Raw genomic sequence first — 25,735 nt, forward strand, 5'->3', positions numbered from 1 at the left:
AGAATGAAAGAGGTAGCCTCAGTCAAGGTCCTTTGGAGGAACCAATTTATTGAGGAAGCTACTTGGGAAGCCAAAGAGGACATGAAGAAGAGATACCCATATCTCTTTGAATTCGGAGGAAATGCAGATCAAGGTACTAATTTCTTTCGTAGTGCTCTTTAAATTGTAGTGAGCATGTTGTTGTTGTTGTTTGCATGATTGCTTGTTGGGTGTTTGAATTGATGTTACACCCTTAGTCTTGTAAGAGTAACCTCATTCGAGGACAAATGTTCCCAAGGGGAAGATATTGTGATATCTTGCACGTTGATAACTAGGAAGAAGCTTAAAAATCGGAAATAGTAATTTTTGGAAAGAATTTAAAAACCTGGAAAATTTGGCTATGGGAAGAAGTGAGTTTTTGGTCAACTTTAAATAGTCATAACTCCTAGCTCAAGATGATTTAGGTGTAGTTCCAGTTATGTTTGCAAAGCTTGTGGAATGTTCTTACCAACGCCACCGAGTTTACTCGATTCTGAGTTCGTTTGAGTGAGTTATGCCCTTTGGAAGTTGAGCTGTTGGCATAGAGAAATCACCCGAATTTGTAAGGGTATTTTGGTCTTTTCCCTAACCAATTCTTTTGGTTATATTAAGGGTTTAGACAGATTTTTAGATCAGTTTTTCCCTTTTTAAAAGAGTAAGAGTGAGGGTTTGTGAGTGAAGAGGAAAACGAGAAGAACAAGCAAGAAAGATCGTCGTGGTTTTTCATCGGAGGTGATCCCTATTAAGGTATATGAGATCATAGTGTTGGGTTGGTTCTTTCCCCCACACTCCAAACTCGTTTTAATTTCGAGAAAAGATTGGTTGTGTTTGTTGAAGTTGTTGGTTGTGTTTGTTGAAGTTGTTAGTTATGTTGTTGAAGTTTCTTGTTGTCTTGGTTCATGTTTCCGGTTGAAATTCCGAGTTGAATCTATTGTATAGTAAGGGGATTTATGATTCTAAGTGTTTAGGACTGGAAACTTGGAAGTTTAGAAGGTTTAGAGTTGGAGAAACTAAGAAGAAAAGTTGAGTTTTCGGGAAAAAGGGCTGGGACGTCGCGCCAGCCAGCGTGCCCCAAAAGGGACTCTGAAGTCCAGCCCTTGGGGCGGCGCGCCTAGCAGAGCGTCCAGTAGGCCTCTCTGAAGTCTGAAGTCTGGCGCTCCGGGCCTCTCAAAGCGCCAAGGAAGCCAAGTCCTCCCTTTTATTCCCCATTTTTTCATGCATGTTCCTTGGTAATGTACCTATGTTTTATAGTTGTTTTCAACACTCCAAGGTACGTCTAAACGTCAAGAACTCATCCATAAATATGAGACCATTACCCTTGAATTCATAATCCAATTCGAGGAAAGTTTGGATCAAAGTCAAGTGAAGTTAGAGTCAATTTTAGAAGTTAAGAAGTAAGTCCAAGCAAGTCTTTAAAGTTTTTCAAGAGTCTTTGTTAAACGTTTTAACTTCGTTTTAAGGCTCAAGTTTCAAGTTAAGTTAAGAGTATCGAGTTTCAAGTTAAGCAAAGACTATCGAGTTTCAAGTTAAGCCAAGAGTGTAGAATCATGTTCATTTCTCAAAAGTTATTAGGGAACTAAGTATTCTCAAAGAAGTTAAAAATGTTTTACATTTGAGTAAGAAAGGAACTATGTTTTCCAAGAGAGCTTTGGGCTAAGCTTTGAGCAATTATCTCAAACTAAAGAAAGATGTGTTTAAAACACTTGTGAGATAAAGTATATTTTAGGAGCAGTCTTGAGCACCAAATTGGGGACACGAGTTCATATTAACTCAACTCTCCATAAGAACCATGTAGCCAAACATGGGATTTAACGGGTCATACTTTTTAGATGATCACGTAAGTTAAGCTAGTGGATCCACTAAGTAAGGTCCTATATAACGGAAAGGTATAGGATTGTCCTTGGGCAGCGTGAGGTAAAACGTTGTATCATCACTAGGGCTCATAGTGGTGATTGTCGGTTAAAGAATCTCCCACAAAAGTTATATTACTTTTATATAAGTAAGGTTGAGTTTGTTATTGTTTTATCATTAACGAGCTAAGTTGTTTACAATGTTTTTACAAGTTTTATATATATTGCATGTATCTTATTGCTTTATATTGAGTTCGGTTATCCATGAGTCGAACAGAACCAGGGTAAGAGTTCCTTTGTACTCCTCTCAAGCATAAGTTGTTGTTTAGCTTTCCATCTCACATACTCATACATTCAATGTACTGATGCCAGTTAGCCTGCATCTTATTATAATGCAGACGCAGGTACCCAGGATCAGCATCCAGCACGCCGTTGATCCAGCTAAGCACTCCAGAGTCAGTGGTGAGCCTCCTTGTTTTCCTGAGGACTCTGCTATTTTGTGTTCTTAGTTTTGTTTTGTTAGGATGTTGCGGGGTCTGTCCCAACATCCATCTCAGTATTTTAGAGGCTTCATAGACAGTCAGTCAGTTAGCATTGAATCTCTCATCTATGTATATATGTAAATATTCTAATTTGAGACCTGAGTTGCCTTTTTGGGCCTGATTTTATCAGTTAAGTTGTTTTTATGTCTTTGCATTGCATGGAGTTATTCTGTTGAGTTAGGTTTCTGCTGAGTTAAGAAAGTCAGGCCAAGGGTTCGCTTGGGGCCAGCAATGGTCTTCGAGTGCCGGCCATGTCCGGGGTGTAGGCTCGAGGAATGATAAACTTGGTATCAGAGCACAGAGTTCAAGAGTCCTAGGGAGTCTATGAAGCCATGTCTGTAGAGTCCTAGTTATCGGTGTGAACCGCGCGACATCTATTATTTGGAGGTTGCAACATTTAGGAAGATTTCTCACTTCTTTCACACTCATCTCTAAAAATTTTCGTTCTAATTCATGCTTGTGCATGTTTCAGATAATCATGCCTCTACGAAGAGTTGGCAGAAGGCGTCTTCCTAGACGTTATGTTGAGGAGCAAGAGTTACCTTATGCACCGGGAGTGCAACATCAACAGGAAGTTTCTAATGCTGAGTTTAGAGAAGCAATGATGATACTGAGTCAAGCTGTAACTAATCAGATTGGTCAGCAGAGGGGAGCTCGACATGAAGGAGATGACACTTTAAGGATTCGTGAGTTTTTGGGGATGAATCCTCAGAGTTTCATGGGTTCGAACACTACTGAAGATCCAGAGAACTTCATTGAGGAACTGAAAAAGATTTTTGATGCGATGCTTGTGGTAGACACTGAACAGGTTGAATTAGCTACATATCAATTGAAGGATGTTGCTAGAACTCGGTTCGACCAATGCAAAAGGGAGCAGAGCTGAGGATACACCACCTGCGAGTTGGGCCTGTTTTGAGGAATCTTTCTTGGGGCATTTCTTTCCTCGAGAATTGAAAGAGGCCAAGGTACGTGAGTTCCTCACGCTTAAGAGGGATTCTTTGAGTGTTCATGAGTATGTGTTGAAGTTCACTCAACTCTCCCGTTATGCTCCGGAGATGGTTGCGGACATGAGGAGTAGAATGAGCTTGTTTGTAGCTGGGTTGTTTCGTCTTTTGAGTAAGGAAGGTAGGGCGGCAATGCTTATCGGGGGCATGGACATATCAAGGTTGATGGTTTATGTGCATCAGGTTGAGGAAGAAAAGCTGAGGGACGGGGAAGAGTTCAGAAATAAAAGAGCTAAGATCGATAATAAGTCCGGGCAGCAGAAATGTAATGCCAATCGTTCATGCTTTCAGCAAAGGCAAAAGGGACCTGCTACATCATCTACTAAGGCACCTGCACCCTGATATAGAGGTGAATATAATGGCCAAAATTCAAAGGGCTTCAAGGCTAGACCTGCACAATCTTCGGGTAGTGTGGCACAAAGAGATAGCTTGATTCTTGCATGTGCTAGATGTGGTAGAACCCACCCGAGTAAATGTCGTGATGGTCAGACAGGTTGTTTTAAGTGTGGGCAAGAGGGTCACTTCATGAAGGAGTGCCCTAAGGATAAGCAAGGTAGTGGAAATCTAGGCAGTAGGGCCCAATCTTCATCAATCGCTCCCCCAAACAGGGTAGCACCTAGAGGAGCTACTTCTGGTACCGGTGGAAGAGTAAACCGCCTCTATGTAATCACCAGTCGCCATGAGCAAGAGAACTCTCCAAATGTTGTCACTGGTATGATCAAAGTCTTTGCTTTTGGTATGTATGCTTTGCCAGACCCAGGAGCAAGTTTATCTTTTGTAACTCCTTATGTTGCAAGTAAGTTTGATGTTCTTCCTGAAAGACTTTGTGAACCCTTTTGTGTTTCTACACCTGTCCGGGAGTCTATTCTAGCAGAAAGAGTTTATCGTGATTGTCCTTTTTCGATCAATCACAAGAACACCATGGCTGATTTGGTTGAGTTAAACATGGTAGATTTTGATGTCATTTTAGGTATGGATTGGCTTCATGCCTGTTATGCATCATTAGACTATATAACTCGAGTGGTCAAGTTTCAGTTTTCGAATGAGCCAGTCATAGAGTGGAGTTGTAGTTCAGCACCTAAGGGTCGTTTCATTTTGTACCTTAAGGCGATAAAGTTAGTTTCGTAGGGTTGTATCTATCACTTAGTCCGAGTTAATGACTCTAGTGTTGACATACCTCATTTTCAGTAAGTTCCTATAGTAAGAGAGATTCTAGAAGTTTTTCCTAATGACCTACCCGAAATTCCTCTTGAGAGAGAAATAGATTTCAGCATAGACCTCATTCTAGATACTCATCCGATCTCTATTCCGCCTTATAGAATGGCACCAGTAGAGTTGAAAGATCTCTTAGATAAGGGTTTCATTCGACCAAGTGTCTCACCTTGGGGCGCTCCGGTCTTATCTATGAGAAAGAAAGATGGTTCCCTTAGAATGTGTATAGACTATCGTCAGATGAATAAGGTTACAATCAATAATAAGTACCCTCTTTCGAGGATTGACGATCTTTTCGATCAGCTTCAGGGTGCCACTTATTTTTCGAAAATTGACCTCAGATCGGTTTATCATCAATTAAGAGTAAGGGAATGTGATATTCCAAATACAATATTCAGGACTAGATATGGTCATTATGAGTTTTTGGTCATGTCTTTTGGTTTGACCAATGCACCAGCAACTTTCATGGACCTTATGAATAGAGTCTTCAAACCTTATTTAGATATGTTTGTTATCGTCTTCATTGATGACATACTAATCTATTCAAGAAATGAAGAAGATCATGCTAGTCACCTCAGAATTGTTCTTCAGACTTTGAAAGATAAAGAGTTGTATGCCATGTTCTCCGAGTGTGAGTTTTGGCTTGAGTCCGTGGCATTCTTAGGCCACATTGTGTCTGGTGATGGAATTAAAGTTGATACTCAGAAAATTGAGGCAGTGCAAAATTGTCCTAGACCCACATCTCCAACTGATATTAGGAGTTTCTTGGGTTTAGCTGGCTATTATAGAAGGTTTGTAGAGGGGTTCTCGTCTATTGCATCTCCTTTGACCAAATTGACTTATAAGACAGTGAAATTTCAATGGTCTAAAGCTTGTGAGAAAAGGTTTCAGGAATTGAAAAAGAGGTTGATTACTGCTCCAAATTTGACCTTACCAGAAGGTACTCAAGGTTTTGTGGTGTATTGTGATGCATCTAGAGTTGGTTTGGGTTGTGTATTAATGCAGAATGGCAAGGTTATAGTTTATGCCTCCAGACAGTTGAAGGTTCATGAGAAAAACTACCCAACCCATGACTTAGAGCTGGCTGCTAAGCTTTCAGGAATTGAAAAAGAGGTTAACTACTGCCCAGTATTGACCTTACTAGAAGGTACACAAGGCTTTGTGGTGTATTGTGATGCATCTAGAGTTGGTTTGAGTTGTGTATTGATGCATAACGACAAGGTTATAGCTTATGCCTCGAGACAGTTGAAAGTTCATGAGATGAATTACCCAACCCATGACTTAGAGTTGGCTCCTGTAGTGTTCGCTTTGAAGATATGGTGTCATTACTTGTATGGTGTGCATGTTGATATATTCACTGATCACAAGAGTCTTCAATATATGCTTAATCTCAGACAAAGGAAGTGGTTAGAATTACTCAAGGATTATGACCTGAGTATTCTTTACCACCCAGGTAAGGCTAATGTTGTTGCTGATTCTTTAAGCAGGTTGTCTATGGGTATCACCGCCCATATTGAAGAAGGAAAGAGAGAGTTAGCAAAAGATGTGCACCATTATGGAGGAATAGTGGTGGCGAGTGGGTCCGAGTCATCATTAGTGTCAGAAGTGAAAGAGAAACAAGATCAAGATCCCATTTTTCTTGAGTTGAAGGCAAATGTTCAAAAGCAAAGAGTATTAGATTTTGAACAAGGGGGAGATGATGTTTGAGATATCAAGGTAGATTGTGCGTACCTATGGTAGATGGACTCCAAGAGAGGATTATGAAAGAAGCCCATAGCTCCAGATATTCCATTCATCCGGGTTCCACAAAGATGTATCGAGACTTGAGAGAAGTTTATTGGTGGAATGGCATGAAGAAGGGCATTGCTGAATTTGTTGCTAAATGTCCAAATTGCCAACAAGTGAAAGTTGAACACCAAAGGCCCGGTGGTTTGGATCAGAGGATAGAACTTTCGGAATGGAAGTAGGAGATGATCAATATGGATTTCATCACAGGGTTGCCAAGGTCTGGTAGACAATATGATTCTATTTGGGTGATTGTCGACAGAATGATAAAATCCGCCCATTTTCTACCGGTAAAGACTACCCTTTCAGCAGAAAATTATGCCAAGTTATATATTCAAGAGATAGTGAGACTTCATGGGGTGCCAATCTCTATTATTTCAGATAGAGGTGCACAGTTTACTACACAGTTCTGAAAATCTTTTCAGAAGGGCTTGGGTTCCAAGGTGAACTTAAGTACTGCCTTTAATCCTCAGACTGAGTAAGTCGTCAAAAATCCTACACAGATGTTAGGAGAAGGGCATTAGAGTTTGAAGTATATGATTGGGTGTATTTGAAAGTTTCACCCATGAAAGGGGTTATGAGGTTTGGTAAGAAGGGGAAACTTAGTCCCCGGTATATTGGACCTTACTGCATAGCCAAGAGGATTGACAATGTTGCTTATGAGTTGGAGTTACCACAGGAACTAGCAGCGGTTCATCCGGTATTTCACATCTCCATGTTGAAGAAGTGAATATGCGATCCTTCATTGATCCTGCCTACTGAGAATATTAGGATCACGGATAACTTTTCTTATGAGGAGATTCTTGTTCAAATTCTAGATCACCAAGTTCGCAGATTGAGAACAAAGGATATAGCCTCAGTCAAGGTCCTTTGGAGGAACCAATTTGTTGAGAAAGCTACTTGGGAAGCCGAAAAGGACATGAAGTAGAGATACCCATATCTTTTTGAATCTGATGGAAATGCAGATCAAGGTACTAATTTCCTTCTTAGTGCTCTTTAATTTGTAGTGAGCATATTGTTGTTGTTGTTGTTTGCATGATTGCTTGTTGGGTGTTTAAATTGATGTTACACCCTTATCCTTGTAAGAGTAACCTCATTCGAGGACGAATGTTCCCAAGGGGGAGATATTGTGACATCTGCACGTTGATAACTAGGAAGAAGCTTAAAACTCGAAAATAGTCATTTTTGGATAGAATTTAAAAATCTGGAAAATTTGGTTAAGTATGGGAAAAAGTGATATTTTGGTCAACTTTGAATAGTCATAACTCCTAGATCAGGATGATTTAGGTGTAGTTCCAGTTATGTTTGCAAAGTTTGTGGAATGGTCTTTCCAATGCCACCGAGTTTTCTCGATTCCAAGTTCGTATGAGTGAGTTATGCCCTTCGAAAGTTGGGTTGTTGGCATAGAGAAGTCACCCGAATTTGTAAGGGTATTTTGGTCTTTTCCCTAACCAATTCTTTTGGTTATATTAAGGGTTTAGACAGATTTTTAGATCAGTTTTTCCCTTTTAAAAGAGTGAGAGTGAGGGTTTGTGAGTGAAGAGGAGAAAGAGAAGAACAAGCAAAGAAAGATCGTCGTGGTTTCATCGGGGGTGATCCCTATTAAGGTATCTGAGATCATAGTGTTGGGTTGGTTCTTTCCCCCACACGCCAAACTCGTTTTTAATTCCGAGAAAAGATTGGTTGTGTTGTTGAAGTTTTCTTGTTGTCTTGGTTCATGTTTCCGGTTGAAATTCTGAGTTGAATCTATTGTATAGTAAGAGGATTTATGATTCTAAGTGTTTGGGACTGGAAACTTGGAAGTTTAGAAGGTTTAGAGTTGGAGAAATTAAGGAGAAAAGTCGAGTTTTTGGGAAAAAGGGTTGGGGTGTCGCGCTGGCCAGCGCGCCCCAAAAGGGACTCTGAAGTCCAGCCCTTGGGGCGGTGCGCCTAGCAGAGCGCCCAGCAGGCCTCTCTGAAGTCTGAAGTCTGGCGCTCCGCGCCTCTCAGAGCGCCAAGGACGCCAAGTCCTCCCTTTTATTCCCCACTTTTTCATGAATGTGCCTTGGTAATGTACCTATGTTTTATAGTTGTTTTCAACACTCCAAGGTACGTCTAAACGTCAAGAACTCATCCACAAACATGAGATCATTACCCTTGAATTCATAATCCAATTCGAGGAAAGTTTGGATCAAAGTCAAGTGAAGTTAGAGTCAATCTTAGAAGTTAAGAAGTAAGTCTAAGCAAGTCTTTAAAGTTTTCTAAGAGTCTTTGTTAAACGTTTTAACTTCGTTTTAAGGCTCAAGTTTCAAGTTAAGTAAAGACTAAAGTTATTAGGGAACGAAGTATTCCCAAAGAAATTTATAAATGTTTTACATTTGAGTAAGAAAGGAACTATGCTTTCCAAGAGAGCCTTTGGGCTAAGCTTTGAGCAATTATCTCAAACTAAAGAAAGATGTGTTTAAAACACTTGTGAGCTAAAGTATATTTTGGGAGTAGTCTTGAGCACCGAATTGGGGACACGAGTTCATATTAACTCAACTCTCTATAAGAACCATGTAGCCAAACATGGGATTTAACGGGTCATACTTTTTAGATGATCACGTAAGTTAAGCTAGTGGATCTACTAAGTAAAGTAAGGTCCTATATCACGGCAAGGTATAGGATGGTCCTTAGGCAACATAAGGTAAAATGTTGTATCATCACTAGGGCTCATAGTGCTGGTTGTCGGTTAAAGAATTTCCCACAAAAGTTATATAACTTTATATAAGTAAAGTTAAGTTTGTTATTGTTTTATCATTAATGAGCTAAGTTGTTTACATTGTTTTACAGGTTTTATATATACTGCATGTATCTTATTGCTTTATATTGAGTTCGGTTATCCATGAGTCGAACAGAGCCAGGGTAAGAGTTCCTTTGTACTCCTCTCAAGCTTAAGTTGTTGTTTAGCTTTCCAGCTCGCATACTTGTACATTCCATGTACTGATGATACCAGTTGACCTGCATCTTATTATGATGCAGACGCAGGTACCCAGGATCAGCATCCAGCACGCCGTTGATCCAGCTAAGCACTCCAGAGTCAGTGGTGAGCCTCCTTGTTTTCTGGAGGACTCTGTTATTTTGTGTTCTTAGTTTTGTTTTGTTAGGATGTTGCGGGGTCTGTCCCAACATTCATCTTAGTATTTTAGAGGCTTCATAGACAGTCAGTCAGTTAGCATTGAATCTCTCATCTATGTATATATGTAAATATTCTATTTTGAGATCCAAGTTGCCTTTTTGGGCCATATTTTATCAGTTAAGTTGTTTTTATGTCCTTGCATTGCATGGAGTTATTTTGTTGAGTTAGGTTTCCGCTGAGTTAAGAAAGCCAGACCAAGGGTTCGCTTGGGGCCAGCAATGGTCTTCGAGTGCGGGCCACGTCCGGGGTGTAGGCTTAGGGCGTGACAATTTCCTCCCTGAAATGTCATTACTAGGCATCTGTCTTATGGTGAAATACACGCACTTGACATGTGTCTTTCACCATTTAATGATTTTTTTTTAAAAAAAATTCTCATTCTTCTTCTTTCTTTCTTCCCCAATCATTTTTTCAACCCTAACTATATTAAACACCATTTTTTACCTCAATAAATTTCTATATCTCTAACATTTTATAAAAACGAAAATTCAACTCACCTTTTCATCTACTCCGAATCTCTAGAGTCTAGAAGATAGCGATCCTAATTAATCAAATCTTTCATCCAACTAATTCAACAATTTTCCACATTTTTTTACATTTCGTTCGATTTTCTTCCTTAGACAATTTCAGATACACATTAAATGGGTCATGAACATTCGAGATCAGATTCATCCCTTGAAGATTCCACCAACAACTCAAAATAATCGCATATGAGAAGATCAATTTGTAACACCAATTTGAGAAACCCCTCTCTCTCTCTCTCTTCTCCATTCTTTATTATTTCCCCCTCTAAAATTTTCATGATTAATTTATAATTTGAGTTTTTGATTTTGATTCTTCATGGATTTTAGGAGAACATGTAGGATCCTTCTTTCAAAATGTAGAAGAAATTGTTTTGTTATAGTTTCTTTTATTAAGTTTGAAAATATTTTTTAAATATACAACTACTTCACTTTGATTTTGTTACTCTTGAATCCATCACTTTAAAAAAAGTTAATTAATGGGTATGTTTTTTTTAAAAAGAAAAAAAAATTTGTTAGATATGTTCTAAATAAGTTTATTGAAAAATTATTTATTCATTAAATGCATTGTTGTTGATAATTTTTATTTCAAACATCCATTGAAAAAGTTTCAACAATGATAATGGTGAAAAAATGTTTTGTATAGATAAATAAGAAGAAAGAGAAAGAAAAAAGAAAATTAAGAAAAAAAATGGAAAATTAAAAAAAATAATAGGCAACTCACTCTCTCAAAAGAGAGTGAAATACACTCTTCATGCCAACTCAACACTTAAGGGGTTATTTATTCCATTTAAAAGTAGTTCAGGGGGGGAATAGGACTCCCACGGAGAATAGGTGTGTAGTTGGAAATCCGGTAATACGTTGGGGGATCATTTGGCCATTTTCTCAAAAAAATACAAGCACTGAACCAAAAAATCTAAGAACCAAACTAGTTCGATTCGATTTTCCAATATTTTTGCCCTACATAGGACCATATCAATTATCAAGAAATATTATTAATTTTTTTGCCAATAGAACTACTCAAAATTTGTATAATTTATTTTCAATATATTTAAAACTTAAATTATGTCGTCAAGGATATGAAACGAGATATTAGGATCCTAATAATTAGGACTTAATTATAGTGTCCAATTAAAGATTCAGCACCGTGGAGGAAGATAGAAATTATTTAATAATTTTATTTTATCCCAATTTTTGAATTATTATTTCAATAGAAGATATTATTGAAATTGATTATAACTAGTATAACCAACGCCTTTTTTTTTTAATTAATAGACATAGTCAGAGTCAAGCCTAACCCCTCACATTAAGGGTTCACAACTTTGGTAATGGCTTAATTTATTTTTTTAAAACTGTTATCAATAAATAATCTAATATTCGGAAAAAGAATTAATTATATCGAGAATTAGTATGAATTGCGATGGAATGATTTGAAATTTTACATTTTTAATCAAGGATATCAGATTTTTACTTCTAGGAATTCAAAAAAAATCCTATTAGAGCTCTACCCAAAAACAAGTGTTTTCAGCAATGTGTGAATTCAAATTTCATCAAATTACAATATAAATATCCAATACATAATTATAAAAAAAAATTAAAAAAGAATGTTATACTCTCTTAAAAAATTTTGTACCTGTTTAGACTAGTTCCTAAACAGAAATTCAAATGTTTTTCAAAGACCATGTAATTTTCTAAGTTGATAAATTATAGCTTTATTCTTAATTAAATAAGTGATGATTCGAATTTAATTTTAATTCCGTAAATAGTAAAGATTCTCCTATTTAAAAAATAAAGTAGGTGTCCACACGATTCAATCGTTTAAATTGTAACAATTATCCACACGTACCAACAATATTCTTTTCAGTTGGAGAATATCTTGTACAAGAAGTCAACTCTTCTTGCACATCGATCATATAATTAATTAATTAACAGCATTACATGTGAATACTTTATTAAAATTTGCATCATTGATGTGGATATGATTTGATTTATATGTCTTGGTTATTATTTGAGAATTTAAAAACAATTTTTTTAGATCTATTTTTTTAACTATATTTAATTGTTAACTATTATAATCTATAGAATCTCTATGAAATTTCTAAACATGTACATTTTAATTGTATCAAAATTATTTCTATGACATAACGTGTGAAAGCGTGATCTTTCATTAATAAATACTCTTTTCATTTCTATTTATTTGTCCATTTTTTACTTGACACACTTATTAAGAAAATAAATATTCCCTTTGTCCATTTTTAATTGTTATGTTGCGCTTTTCAAAAGTCGATTTGACTAATTTCCAAAGTTAAATTAGATTACATTAATTTAATATTTTAAACAAAAAAAATAGATATTCAAAAACTATATAAAAAGTACTATAAATTCCAACTTTTTCCATATCAATACGATGAAAAAATACATCATAAAATATTAGTCAAAATTATTATCGTTTGATTCCAAAAAGGAAAACTATAACAATTAAAATTGGACAGAGGTAGAAATTGATATAGTGAGTTTATCATTTTACCCATATTAATAAATAAAATTTCAAAATAAATTTACTCATTAAAAAGGCTATACTTCTTTCAGAAACATTAACTTTCAAAATAAATTGAGGGTATAATAGATAAAAATATTGTCTTTTCTTATTTTGTCAAAACTGACAAATAAAAAGTCAAAATTGGATTAGTAAAAAAAAGACAAGGGAATAAAAATTCCTGTACGTGAAGTCAACGCTTCTTGCACATGTGAAATAATTAACTAATAAATTAACCACATTAAATAAAAACTATTTTATTAAAACAAGCTGTGCGCACTTTCTTAACCCATCTAAAAATATTCGACGTTTGATTTTTATATTAAGTTCAACTAATTTATATTGAACCGCATAGGATCCAACCAGGAAAGGAATCCATATCAATGATTTTTCAATTTATATGTTCTAATTATTAGTTGAAGAGTCTAAAAATAATTAATTTTGGATCACGATCTTTTCAAATATTTTCTAAATCTTTTAAATTGTTAACTATTATGATTTATAGAAATTTTATAGAGTTTCTTAATAATGTGAATTTTATTTTAAATATACAAATACAAATTTTATATCGAATATTAGTTGGTTTGATTCTCGTACCCCCAATCAAATTGACATAATTTTTTATGGAAAACTACATAAATTGGACCCATCAGGCAAAGTATTTACCCAAATTGGATCCAACCCAATATATTTAATATAATTTACATAAATCACATAGTGTTATGTGTTAATTACATTATTTCCCTACTATTTCCAAATTACAAGAATCCCTTAAAATTTATGGAATCTGGATACATCACCAGACTTCTGATTGCATCATTGGACTTCTGGATACATCAGCAGACATGCAAATACATTGGAGAGAGATGAATCCGAGAGGGGAGGGATGTATCTGCGAGGGGATAGGACATCCGGATACATAGGATAGGAATGTATCAGAGAGAGGATGGATGTATTCATGAGGGAAGGGAAGTATTGGAGAGGGGAGGAATCATTAGAAGTCGTTTGATTGGATGATTTGAGAGTTTAGCACAAAATTTAGCTTTATTTATTTCTTATTTAATTATCATTTTCAAATACCTATTACTAATATTAGTATTACACTTACATCATCAATTTTCGCAAAAATAATTTTCTCTGTAAGATAATGCTAACGATCTTTAAAAGTCACTACGAACAGTGTAATTTTGTAAGGTCCCTTTGTTCAAGTCGAGAGACGAGAAGGGAAAGTTGTTGAATCTTTAAGCGGTACTTATTCATCAATGAGAGAGAAAATAGATCTACATGCAATCATCAAGTGTTGCTATGAGCATGCTAGGCGTTGTGCATCTTCTGCATCTATTTTCCTCTGAGCAACTCGCAGATGTGCTTACCAAGGGACTTACTCACGTACATCTTTCCTACTTAATGAACAAACTAGGCGTGAAGAATCTGTTCATAACACCTAGCTTAAGGGAGGGTGTTGAGGAATTAACGACTAGTACAGCTGTGCCTTAGCTGTAATCTGTTATGGGTAGTTAGACTAGAGTTAGTGGAAGTTGGTCTAGTTTAAGTCGGTTAATTAATCTGTTAGATGGTTTTCCTATTGATCAGTTTTTTGATTGACATGAAATTTACTCTAAATTTGCAGTCTCTTAGTTCTGCGGACATTTCATAAAAGGTGTGTGACAAATGATGTTGTTTTATGTGTACAATGGCTCTAAGTAGACTATAAGTTCCTAATTCTGTTTAGTGCATCAAAGAATATATATCATGGAACTCAGAATCTAACTTCCTACCAGAAGCAAACTCATGAACTTCACCATTAACTTCTACTGAACTGCATCCCGGTTCTTTCGCTATATGTTTATCCTTCATTGATATCCTTTCATCAATAGCTTCTGCAAATTGGCCCGAGGCTGCATACATATTTGCCATCAATACATAGCCACTGCTTTCATTTGGATCCAACTCAAGCAAATTCTCAGCTGACCATCTGGCCAACTCCATGTTCCCGTGGCTCCTACAAGCCGATAACAAAGAACACCATATGACAGCATCAGGTTCCATTTTCATACTTCTTATAACCTCGTCTGCTTCTTCAACTAGTCCTGCTCGACCAAGAATATCGACCATACAACCATAGTGCTTGATTGATGGTTCAATACCATATTCTTTTTTCATTAATTGGAAGTAGTCTTTAGCTTTATCTACCAATCCTGAGTGATTGCACGCGGTTAGTACACCGATGAAACTCACAGAATCCGGTTTCAGAATGGAGCATTGTAGCCTCGCGAATAGCTTAATCGCATCATCCTCAAATCCATTAGTAGCTAAGCCCAAAATCATAGAGTTCCAAGAAGACAACCCTTTATTTGAGATGCTTATAAAAACATGCCACGCCATTTCAACGTTTCCACACTTGCAATACATGTCTATTATTGCAGTAACAACAATGACATTCAACTCCACATTGTTCTTCTTAACATACTTATAAATCCAATTCCCTTGTTCAAGTGCTCCCAAGTGTCCACAAGCATTCAACAAGCTCACCAAAGTGAATTCACTAGGCTTAATATTTTCCTCTTGCATTGTGCTAAATAGTTCCAATGCTTCATTCCACTTCCCATTTCTAACAAAACCACTTATCATACTGTTCCAAGAAACATCATTTCTAGTTGACATTTTACTAAACAACCTCCAAGAATCATCGATTTCTCCCGATTTAGCTAAGCCCATGATCATGGAATTCCAAGAAACAACATCCTCAATCTCATCCTCATCAAACAATTTCCTTGCTTCAACCAAAAAACCACAACTTGCATACATATACAACATAGTATTTCTTATGAATGTGTCAAATTCTAGGCCTAGTTTGATGATTCTCCCATGAAGTTGAGCTCCATTTTTCACAAGACCACCTCTAGCATACGCCTTAAAAACTGAAGGATAAGTAAGCAAGTGTGGTTGTACTTGTGAATTGTTCAACATTTCAATGAAGAGATGAATTGCATATTGTGGAGTTGAACTCTCTGAGAAACCTCTAATGATAGTATTCCAAGTGAAAAGATTTGGATTTTCTATGTGAGTGAAAACCAAGTTTGCATAATTGATGTCACCAATGGGTGGAGACTTGGCTGAAAACGCAAGAACGCGGCTAGATGCTATTTTATCCTTAATTAGACCACTTTTTATGAGATGAGCATGAATCTTTTTGAGGTCTGTCATAGTGGTACATTTGGTTTCTAACATATGAAGATATGGTTGATCTGAGATGAACTTAGAAATGGAAGTTGATGAGCAAACACTTGATGACATCTCTGTTTTATCAAGAATGTGTAGAAAGAGAGCAATTTGTTAAGTATGAATAGCAGCTCTCAACTGGCATAATAGATAAGGTATGTAGGGTCTATTTAGCACTAGGCTGACTTAAGATCATTCACACCAAAACTAAGCTCATGCCCCATATCAACAAATTAATTACATATTCATATCCTTTTACCTTGATGTCGCTTCAATAATTACCTAAAATAGCTATTTTTTCTTTTTTGTGTTTTGTCTTTTTGTTTTATTTTGGGAAAGGTTCATCTTTCTTTTCACGTGAAGAAATATTTTCTTCCTTTTTACCTTTATATTTTTTTTTAAAAATAAATATAGTAGTTAGCTTTTTTTAGACTAATAAAAATGTAGGAAAATTAAATACTTAATTAGATTACAACAAGAAATAATTTAAAAAATTACTAAAATAACTAGCTTATTTATTAAAATCAAAATTAGTAAAAAATATATTATATACTCCTTTTTTTTTCTCATTTATTTATTTATTTTTCTCTTTTTTTCCCTTCAAATTTCCCCATTTTCTCCTATATTTGTTCCTTTTATTTTTGCATTTTTATTTTATTTTTGAATTTCTTTATTTCTTGTTCCTCTCCTTTTCTTTTTTTCGATTATTTTTTATTCTTTTTTTTTTCTTTTTCATTCATTTTTTTCAAATCATAATATTCTTTATTGTTGCACCACAATTTAATTTTATATATATTGTTATGGTATCATTGTTGTTGCTTCAATCCTTCCATGAGACCTCCATGATACCATCACAATATATTTATATATTATCATGGTATCATTGGAATTTTCTTCGATCCGCAATGATACCACCATAATAAATCTACATATTGTCTTGATATCATTGGTGTCTAATTTAATTCTTCAGCGACACCTCCATGATACCACCCAATATATATAGGCTTAGCAATAAGTGTTAATCATAGTTTCTAGGTTGATTATTTTATTCATCGACTGGACTTTAAGTATTCTCCCAGATTCTTTCACATATTTGGAAATTAATTTTTTGACCATATGCTCCTCCTTTATTTTTATTTTTTTATAGTTTTAGTGTTTTGGTAGTACTCAACAAAACCCCAATTCTTTTTTCGTATGATAATATATACTCAATGTAATCTCAGTTTTTGGGAGTGTGGTGTACGTGAACACAGTCTTGGATTCCTTGTCAGGACTCGAAAACTCGAGTCAAGATGACACATATTATAATTCACCGGTAGGTAATTCAATTGGTAACCTAGAACAACAAGTAACAGGCATATAAGGTAGAAACAAACAATTAATAATAGATGCATGATATCATTCAAGGAGACGGCGGAAAATAAGAACAGAAGCCAATACATACAACCAAAAGAGATCCAACACAAAACCTATTAGTCACATGTAAAAAGCTACTACAATAGAGTACAAATTCCAAAGGTAGACAAAAAATATACAGACTTGTCTCAAATGCTAAAAACTAGCCAACAACTATCACAAAAAGAGGCAAACAGATCCAAGACGTCAAAAGCTCACCCTTGCCTCTGAATACCTCAACAATTGGCTCACTATCAACGCGGATGACTGGTGCTCGAATCTGCATCACGAAAACAGATGCAAAATGTAGTTTGAGTATCAAAACAACATGTACTCAGTAGGCATCATAGATCAACTTCTCAGCTAGAAAAGTAAAGACTATGAAACGCAAGAAATAACACTAGCAAAGGTCAATTCAATGAAATGATAACGAAAATCTAACATGAATGCACAAGAGTCTAAGAATGAATGGAAGTGAAAAGCAAGTAACTAACTAAACGTAACTAGACTCCATAAGTCCAGAAAGTACACTTTTGTGCAAGTTTAAGTATATTATCACCTGAACAGATCCCTATAAGCCTAACGAGTACACAGAAGAGCTATAACTACTGAGTATGAAATTCTATGAATCATGAACAGGAGAGTGCATAGTCCAAACGTCGAATCGCGGATAGAACATCCAATGATTCCAATAGAACCATGCAGCTAGGTATCAACTCAATAGAGAATAATGTGCCCAAAACTTGAATTGCAACTGAAGGTCATGTGCCCAGATCTTGAATTTATGTCTAAAATGGTGGTCTGCCCAAACCTTAAATTTATGGCTATACGAACTGTCGAAGAAGAGTCTCATGTCAAGTCACCAACATAAGACCACCAGAGATTGACGTCCACCCCAAAGTTTCCAACAAACCACTCCAAGCCCGAATCAAATCCAACCCCAAATCATCAAGCAAAGCCCAAAGTCACAACATAATCATTGGGGTCGTAGTAAAAAGGGAATTATGAATAAAAGGTTATCGCAACTATGTTATCGCCTAGATAAGGCTCACATTATCAAATCCAAGTCTGCTACATTAGTCTACAGGAAGCTAAGCCATCCAAAGCGACGTCAAAGAATTCTAAGGCCTATCATCTCCAAAACGCTAAGGCACTAGCCTACACCAGGCTAAGGCCAATAATAAGCTACCAAGTACCAATGATCACAAAACAACTACGGACAATAACCACAAGGTAAGAGATGATCACACAACAAGAATAACATGCTAGCACTCTCGAAATACTCCAAAAATAAGGTCTGAGCCATGAGTTTTAATAAGTAAACATGAATCGACTACCAACCCATCCCAATTTTCTATCTAACCAAAATGAATTTACATTCTCGAGCTCAATCTAAAAACCAGAAAGGTGTAGCCTATCACAATGAAGACCACACACGTTCCAAAATCATAATTTCAAGTTTTTCTCTTTCGAATGGTCTCTAAACGCCGTCATGCTATCAAAAACATAATCACAACATCAAAACACATTTTTTGACACCAAAAACACTACAATTGGCAACCGACAGTATTAAAGAACTTATCATTTGTCTTTAGCGATGTGGTCGGTGGCACCTTAGTCTACATATCATTAATGCAATACTATATACATAAGCAAAATGAGGGGTTACAATGCATGATGTTACCTTATTCTACTCCAGGAAATTCTGCGTCAAATGACCCATCTTGTGGCAAGAATAACAATCCTTTTTGGCCATATCAATCTTTTTAACACCGGATTTTCCTCTCTTCTTAAATTGAAATTTACCCTTTTTATTTGACTTATCAAATCCCGTGTTCTTCTATACTTCCTTGTTCTTGCTATTGTTATTTTTCTTAGTATTAGAAGTCTCAGCAAATTCAGTTAGAAAAGCTTGCTCAATTGTTTTAGAATTGTCACGACGCTCATCTTCAGAACAAGATGGTGTCCAATGTCTTTAAAAACTTGGTACTTTCATTATGGTTGTATGAATTTTCATATATTTCCAACTAGCAAGAAGAGATCTTATAACTTTCTGGTAACCTTTTGTTTGCATCAATTCTAACTTTCGCCACTTCTAGCAGATTATAAACATATGTCACCCTCATCATTGGTAATACTTAATCCCTTTCTACTTAAAGCTTTTCTTATTTTCAGAATTCAAAACTTTAAACACAACAAGATAATCTACTTGTCTCTCTTTTCTCACTTGTACTGACCATTATTAGTCACTACTATGAGTTTGATTCCTTGGTGCAACAAACATCCATTATAGCAAGCACTCTATGATTTCTAATATGCTTCCTCAATTTATGTGTACCTTTGCTGAATTGAATTGTTGATTAATTAGCCTAAACTCTTTGAATCTCTTGATATTCCTATTGCTTTGCATTTTCGATTTTAAGTTACTTCCATAGAGTAAGTGCCCATCAGATCATTTATACAACAAATATTGTAGGCATTGCTTGAAGACTATTACTCTTGAATTTTGCATGTATTAGAAATTAGTGTAGTCAGAGAATGAATAACTATTTGGATAAATAAAGTTACAATGATATTTGCTTTCCAAGACTTTCTTTGCATTCTCTTAGCGATCGTAGTCTTAAAGGCTTACTTGAGCTTACAAGATCTTAAAAAGAGTAGTGAGTAAGTTGTCAATTGCCACACGGAATGTTAGTAAGACTCTAAGTCCGTGACAAGTACGGCCAAAAAATCAAACCAAAAGATATTTGCTTACTGTATTGAAAAAGAAATCTTTCCATTCAATGGTGAAAATCTTTAAAAGTCACATTTCTAGTTTTCTATATTGTTGTTATATGAATTGGTATGCAAAGAAATCACTGGCACAGATGAATTTAGAAGAAAGAAGTTTCTCATCAAAAGATTTTGTAAGCAAACTATCTATATTTCCAATCAAGGAAATGATAAGGAACATATCAACATCAAAAAGATTATAAGTCTCTTTGTATGGTTAAGCCTACTGTTCGTGACGGAAGAATGGAACATTACATTAGATATTAATTCAAGATTTGAAGTTTATGAGTTCTATACGCAAATGTACGAGCTGTAGTGTTGGGATTTTCTAAAGCTCCTATGTATAAAATTGTCACTGCAGTTGGCATTTGATGGTAGCTTAATTGTATTTGGTTCATTTATACCGTCTGATGTTGAATCTGATGCAGTACAGTGGTCCATTAAATCTGTGAGCATAGTAAACTACACTGCACTAGGAAACATTCCACTACAAGTGTAATTTGAGAACATCAAGGACACATGCCTGGTGCGAATCATTATTTTGAGGAGTTTCTAAGCTAATGGAGCTAGTGACAATATGTTTTGCAAATTCATTGATAAATATTAATCACCTAAACCTGAAAATGAACAAGCTTATAACAAATCAATTACATAAAATATTGAGGAATTTTATGATAAATATGAGTTAAATCTATAATAGATACCGAACATTTGATAAGACAAAAAAAAGGAGGATACGCAAATACACATAAATATTTTACAAAGAAAATGGAAAAACGTAAATATGACAAAGTGAAATAAAAGGGTGAAAAATTACTAACTCTTAGGTCCACCAAGTTCATAGATAGCAACAAATCTTGTCTGCAACTCATCACTCTAACGCATGTGAAATGGTTGGTCTGGCAAAGTTGATGCAACAACATTAAGTTGTTGGTCAACTTTTTGTCTGAGTTGAAAAATCACAAGATCAAAATTAAAAATATAAGGATCATAACATTTAATATCATTATACACCGATCAAGAATTGTTATTCTTGGCAACATGGGAATGGGGACGGGGAAACATTGTTGCAAAGCTAGAGGAAAAAAAATTAAGAAAGTAAAGAATACTCAACACTCTATAAATATGGGGTACTTTGGAAAAACCTCTTGACCTGGTTTTATAGGTGAATTTCCACTAAAGAGAGAGCTTTCTTTAGTGGAAATTCACCTATAAAAATAGGTCAAGAAGTTTCTCCAAAGTACCACATATTCATAGAGTGTTGAGTATTCTTTACATTCTTAATTCTCTTTCGTCTAACTTTGGGAGAATGTTTTTCCGTCCCCATTCCCCTGTTGTCAAGTATGGCAATTCTCGATTGGTGTTTAATAATAATGATATCAAATATTATGATTCGTATATTTTCAATTTTAATCTTATGACTCATCAACTCAGACAAAAAATTGACCAACAACGTACCTAAAGTTGTTGCATCGATTGTACAAGACAAACCATCTGGCATACATTGGACTAATGAGTTCCAGGCAAGATGTGTTGCTATTGTTGATGAATTTGGTGGGTCTAGGGGTTAGTAATTTTTTACCCTTTTATATCATTTTTCTATATATGTTTTTCTTCGTTTTTTACTTTTCTTTGTAAATTATATATGTGTGTGTTTGTGTATCCCCTTTTTTGTCATATCAGATGTTCGATATCTGTTTTAGATTTAACTCATATTTATACATATATATCATACAATTTCTCAATGTTTTATGTAATTAACATGTTATAAAAGGTTATTTACTTTCAGTTTTAGGTGATTATTATCACTTAATATGATTAATAACAAATAATTAAATTGCAGTTAAATGATAAATCATATATTGTCAATGAATAAAATATAAACTCTTGTTTATTTCATTACATTTTTATTATACAAACAATAGAAATCATATTTTTACTGGGTGCTAGTTCTAAGCAATAATTTCATGACATGACACTCCTACAATTTATCGAGGACATAACCGTAGATAGGAGGATATGGAAGTTGTGGATTATGATAGGCGATTAGTAGGTAGTTGAGCTGAGCATGGTCTAATTTCTTGTATCAGTATTGTTAATACTATTCTCCAACTATCTCATTCTTTGATTTTATTACTTCATGTTGCTTTCATTGATTTAGTATTCATTTAGTTCCATTGTAAGAGAAATTGATGAAGTTATGTAACAAGTGCTATTAACTGCAATAACATCCATCCAGACTATATAGCTGCAGTAAGTTACCTGAGGAAGAGAATAGAGCCTCCAAATGTAGTAAGTACTTTTCTTTGACCCAAGCTCAAAGAAGAAATTGAAGAGAGGATCCATTATGGCTCGTTCAAAAGCACAACCTCCGTCGAGAACATACAGAGCCATTGTATCAATAACATCTTTAGGTGGAACAACCATAGAATCTGCAAAATCAAAAATATCATTCTTGTCATAGAAATGATGTGTTCAAAGGAAAATTTTGCCCAGTTCGCCATAGCTTTGGACGAAGAGAACTACGGCCGAAAAATCAAACCAAAAGATATTTGTTTACTGTATTGAAAAAGAAAGATATCCATTCAATGATGAAAATCTTTCAAGTCACATTTCTAGTTTCTTATATTGTTGTTGTAAGAATTGGTATGCAAAGAAATCACTGGCACAGATGTATTTAGAAGAAGGAAGTTTCTCATCAAAAGATTTTGTAAGCAAACATCTATATTTCCAATCAAAGAAATGGTAAGGAACATATCAACATCAAAAGGATTATAAGCCCTTCTGTATGGTTAAGCCTATTATTTGTGACTGAAGAATGGAACATTACATTCGATATTGATTAAAGATTTGAAGTTTTTGAGTTGTAAACAAACTCATATGCAACACCAAAGTTCTATACGCAAATGTAAGAGCTGAAGTGTTGGGATTTTCTAAAGCTCCTATGTATAAAATTGTCACTGCAGATGGCATTTGATGGGAAATTAGCTTAATTGTATCACCACCACAGCAAAATTCAGCTGATTCGTGTTCAAACTATTTTGCCGAGTAAAATTCACTGTTACGAATCTTTTTTAATGCAATATAAAGAGATTCTAATCGTAATATTTTAGCCATATTTGGTTGTATTATTTACATTACGTGCAGATGTCAAACAATCTTAACAGATGAAAAACGAAAGAAAAAAGGAACGATGCAAGCGCAGTTTTATGTTCGAACTAACCGGCATGCAAAACCTTTTTAATGCTGAGAGTATCTGGTTCATCTGAACTGTCTGATGTTGAACCCAATGTAGTACAGTGGTGAACTAAGTCTGTGAGCATAGTAAACATAAAGCTTCCACGTTTTTGATATGGTCCGGGCAGTAAACTACACTGCACTGGGAAACATTCCACTACAAGTGTAATTTAAGAACATCAAGGACACATCCCTGGTGCGAATCATTCTTTTGAGGAGTTTCTAGCTAATGGAGCAAGCGACAATATGTCGCAAATTCATTAAATCATGATAAGAGACATTAATTTCCTGAGAACAATAAAACCTAAGATGAGTATAAAGAACATCATTAGTGTCCTTTTAGTATAAAGAACATCATTAAATATACATTTTTAAGATATCAATTAAATCACAGTTAGCTTGAATATGTGAAACTGAAGCATCAAATACTTTGAAACAGACCATGTAATTCAAATCATAGGCTAAATTAATTACATTTACTTTCAAGTCCATATCGAAAACTTTTCATTACATTTAGAAGATTCAATGCAGTCGCAGAAAGATTACAACTCTAATGATAGAGAGTATGTACTTACGTAATCAAAATGACACCAGTTTAACCACTGTGTGACCTATGAAGCTGATAAAGTAAGGAATTTTAAGCAGAGTAAGGTATATACTTCATTGTAAGTTGTCTGGAGTTTATTTTTCTATATCTATTACTAGCCCAATTTAGAACTATTGAAATATGATTACAAATTAACTGAACATGCAAAGCAGATAGAGAGGTGGAAAGTTGAAATCAAGAAGGAAAATTTACCTAATTCATATTTAATTGAAGTTAGGGTTATCTCTTTTTTATTAAATTCCAATAGCATTTTCTTGCAAACACTCGTTCAAATTTAGAAACAAAATCTAAGCTGATGCAGTTTGGTGAAAAGCCCTAATTCCAATAGCATTTTGCCAAGAAGGCGCAATCTGTTCCAATTAATAGTCCAGGTGAAAGTTAAATTCATCAACGCAAAAGAACCTATAAGTCCCATTCAGACGAAGCCCAAATAGCAATCAATAGCACAGCCAAAAAAAAAATTAAGCAAAGAAACACAATTTGAGATAACAACCATCACACCCAAAAAAACGGAGTAGATACATACATGGAAGAAACCAAAAGAGATGATGAGAGAAGCGGTGTAATCTGTCAATGGAGTTCCTACACCAGAATAACAGCCACCTGCAACTACATCGGGATTGATCAAAATAATCTTGCCTGAAGCAGCCATGTCCACCATCACCTATGACAGAGATTGTAGTGCTGCCGGGTTATTTAGGGTTTAAACAAAAAAGTAAAATGGTTTGATATAGCCTTATATTTAAAGCTGTCAAAAAGGGCCGACCCAAGCCTCATGGACCAAGGAATTTAAAGGGCTAGGGTGGATCATGTTCTTCATTTTGAAGGGCTTGAAAATGTTCAATTCAACCCAACACCAAAAGAGTCAAGGGTTGGGCGGGCTAGCTCTTCTTTTTTTTCTTTTCAAATTTATAATTCTAGAACATCAAGAAATGAGAAGATTTTAAAATTAAATATGGCAAACAAGGGGATTGTTTCAATAACACTAGCAAAAAAATCTAGTATAATTAGTATATATCTCGCATACCAGATACGCGAGCGAGATAAAAGAGTGACAAGCAAGATGGGAGGGAGGCGAGAGCGCGAAATTTTTCTATGTATCCTAGATACATGTGAATCTACTTGGATAGACTATATCTATAACAAATTAACCTAATTTTGAGTCCATATATTCTGAGATACATGTATCTGGACGAACCAAAATCTGGTAAGATTCATAATATTACAACATAACGTGTATTTAAGTAATTAGATTATATACTAGTGAGGTTATTGTAAATTACCCTTATATAAAAGGTTTTGGCCCATGGGCTGACCCCAACCAAGCCTGAAGGGCTTATATAGGTCGGGCTTATATAAGTCCTAGTTTTAAATGGGCTTGAAAAAATCTATCCCAACCCTACCCCAATAACGGGTTGGGTTGGGCCGGCCCCATAGGCTAAGCCCGTTTTGACGGCTTTACTTATATTTGTATGTTTGTATTGTGAGCCCTTCTATTTACCTGATATAGCCTTATACTTGTATGAGTTGTTATTGTGAACCCTTTTATTTACTCTTTTGTTATCTGAACTCATCAAACCTCAAAATTTTAGCGTGTTGCACAAACACTTATACGTTGGCTAAACAAACAAATCTTTTGATTCATGTAGGAATATTTCAATCACGTACTAAATGACTAGCATGAAACAAAGAAAACTCATTTTTCAAAGTTCATCTAGCTATGTCTACTTTTGCTTGCAAAGGGGGTAATTTTTTCCACTCTCTCACGAGCTCAATTCCATTGCAATTTCCCCCCTTTTCCCACGAGCTCAGTTCAAGGGCATTTTATCTTTGATATTCACTATAAATTTCTTAGTTTTTCAAGTTATGTTAGTTCGTAT

At 35.2% G+C, this 25,735-nt stretch overlaps 2 protein-coding genes across 3 annotated transcripts; both read right to left on the reverse strand.

The window, feature by feature from the left end:
* Positions 1 to 14,267: 14,267 nt before the first annotated feature.
* On the reverse strand, positions 14,268 to 15,972 carry LOC102604439 (pentatricopeptide repeat-containing protein At2g42920, chloroplastic-like). Its single transcript, XM_006356333.2, has one exon. It carries the CDS (start codon positions 15,917 to 15,919, stop codon positions 14,351 to 14,353), a length of 1,569 nt encoding a protein of 522 aa, XP_006356395.1. The 5' UTR covers positions 15,920 to 15,972; the 3' UTR covers positions 14,268 to 14,350.
* A 1,232-nt stretch (positions 15,973 to 17,204) lies between these two features.
* Positions 17,205 to 24,580, reverse strand: LOC102592827 (uncharacterized). Of its 2 annotated transcripts, none has more exons than XM_006356301.2 (4): positions 24,382 to 24,572; positions 23,235 to 23,536; positions 22,274 to 22,443; positions 17,205 to 17,519 (listed from the first exon to the last, which is right to left on the reverse strand). In XM_006356301.2, exons 2-4 carry the CDS (start codon positions 23,341 to 23,343, stop codon positions 17,403 to 17,405), a joined length of 396 nt encoding a protein of 131 aa, XP_006356363.1. In that variant the 5' UTR covers positions 23,344 to 23,536; positions 24,382 to 24,572; the 3' UTR covers positions 17,205 to 17,402. The 2 variants fall into 2 exon arrangements, with proteins under 2 accessions (XP_006356363.1, XP_015168292.1); XM_015312806.1 differs by lacking the exon at positions 17,205 to 17,519 and adding an exon at positions 19,869 to 20,628 and having other exon boundaries at positions 24,382 to 24,580.
* Between the last annotated feature and the right edge of the window lie 1,155 nt (positions 24,581 to 25,735).

The sequence above is a fragment of the Solanum tuberosum genome, unplaced genomic scaffold (assembly GCF_000226075.1).
Source record: "Solanum tuberosum cultivar DM 1-3 516 R44 unplaced genomic scaffold, SolTub_3.0 scf00217, whole genome shotgun sequence".
Taxonomy (NCBI): domain Eukaryota; kingdom Viridiplantae; phylum Streptophyta; class Magnoliopsida; order Solanales; family Solanaceae; genus Solanum; species Solanum tuberosum.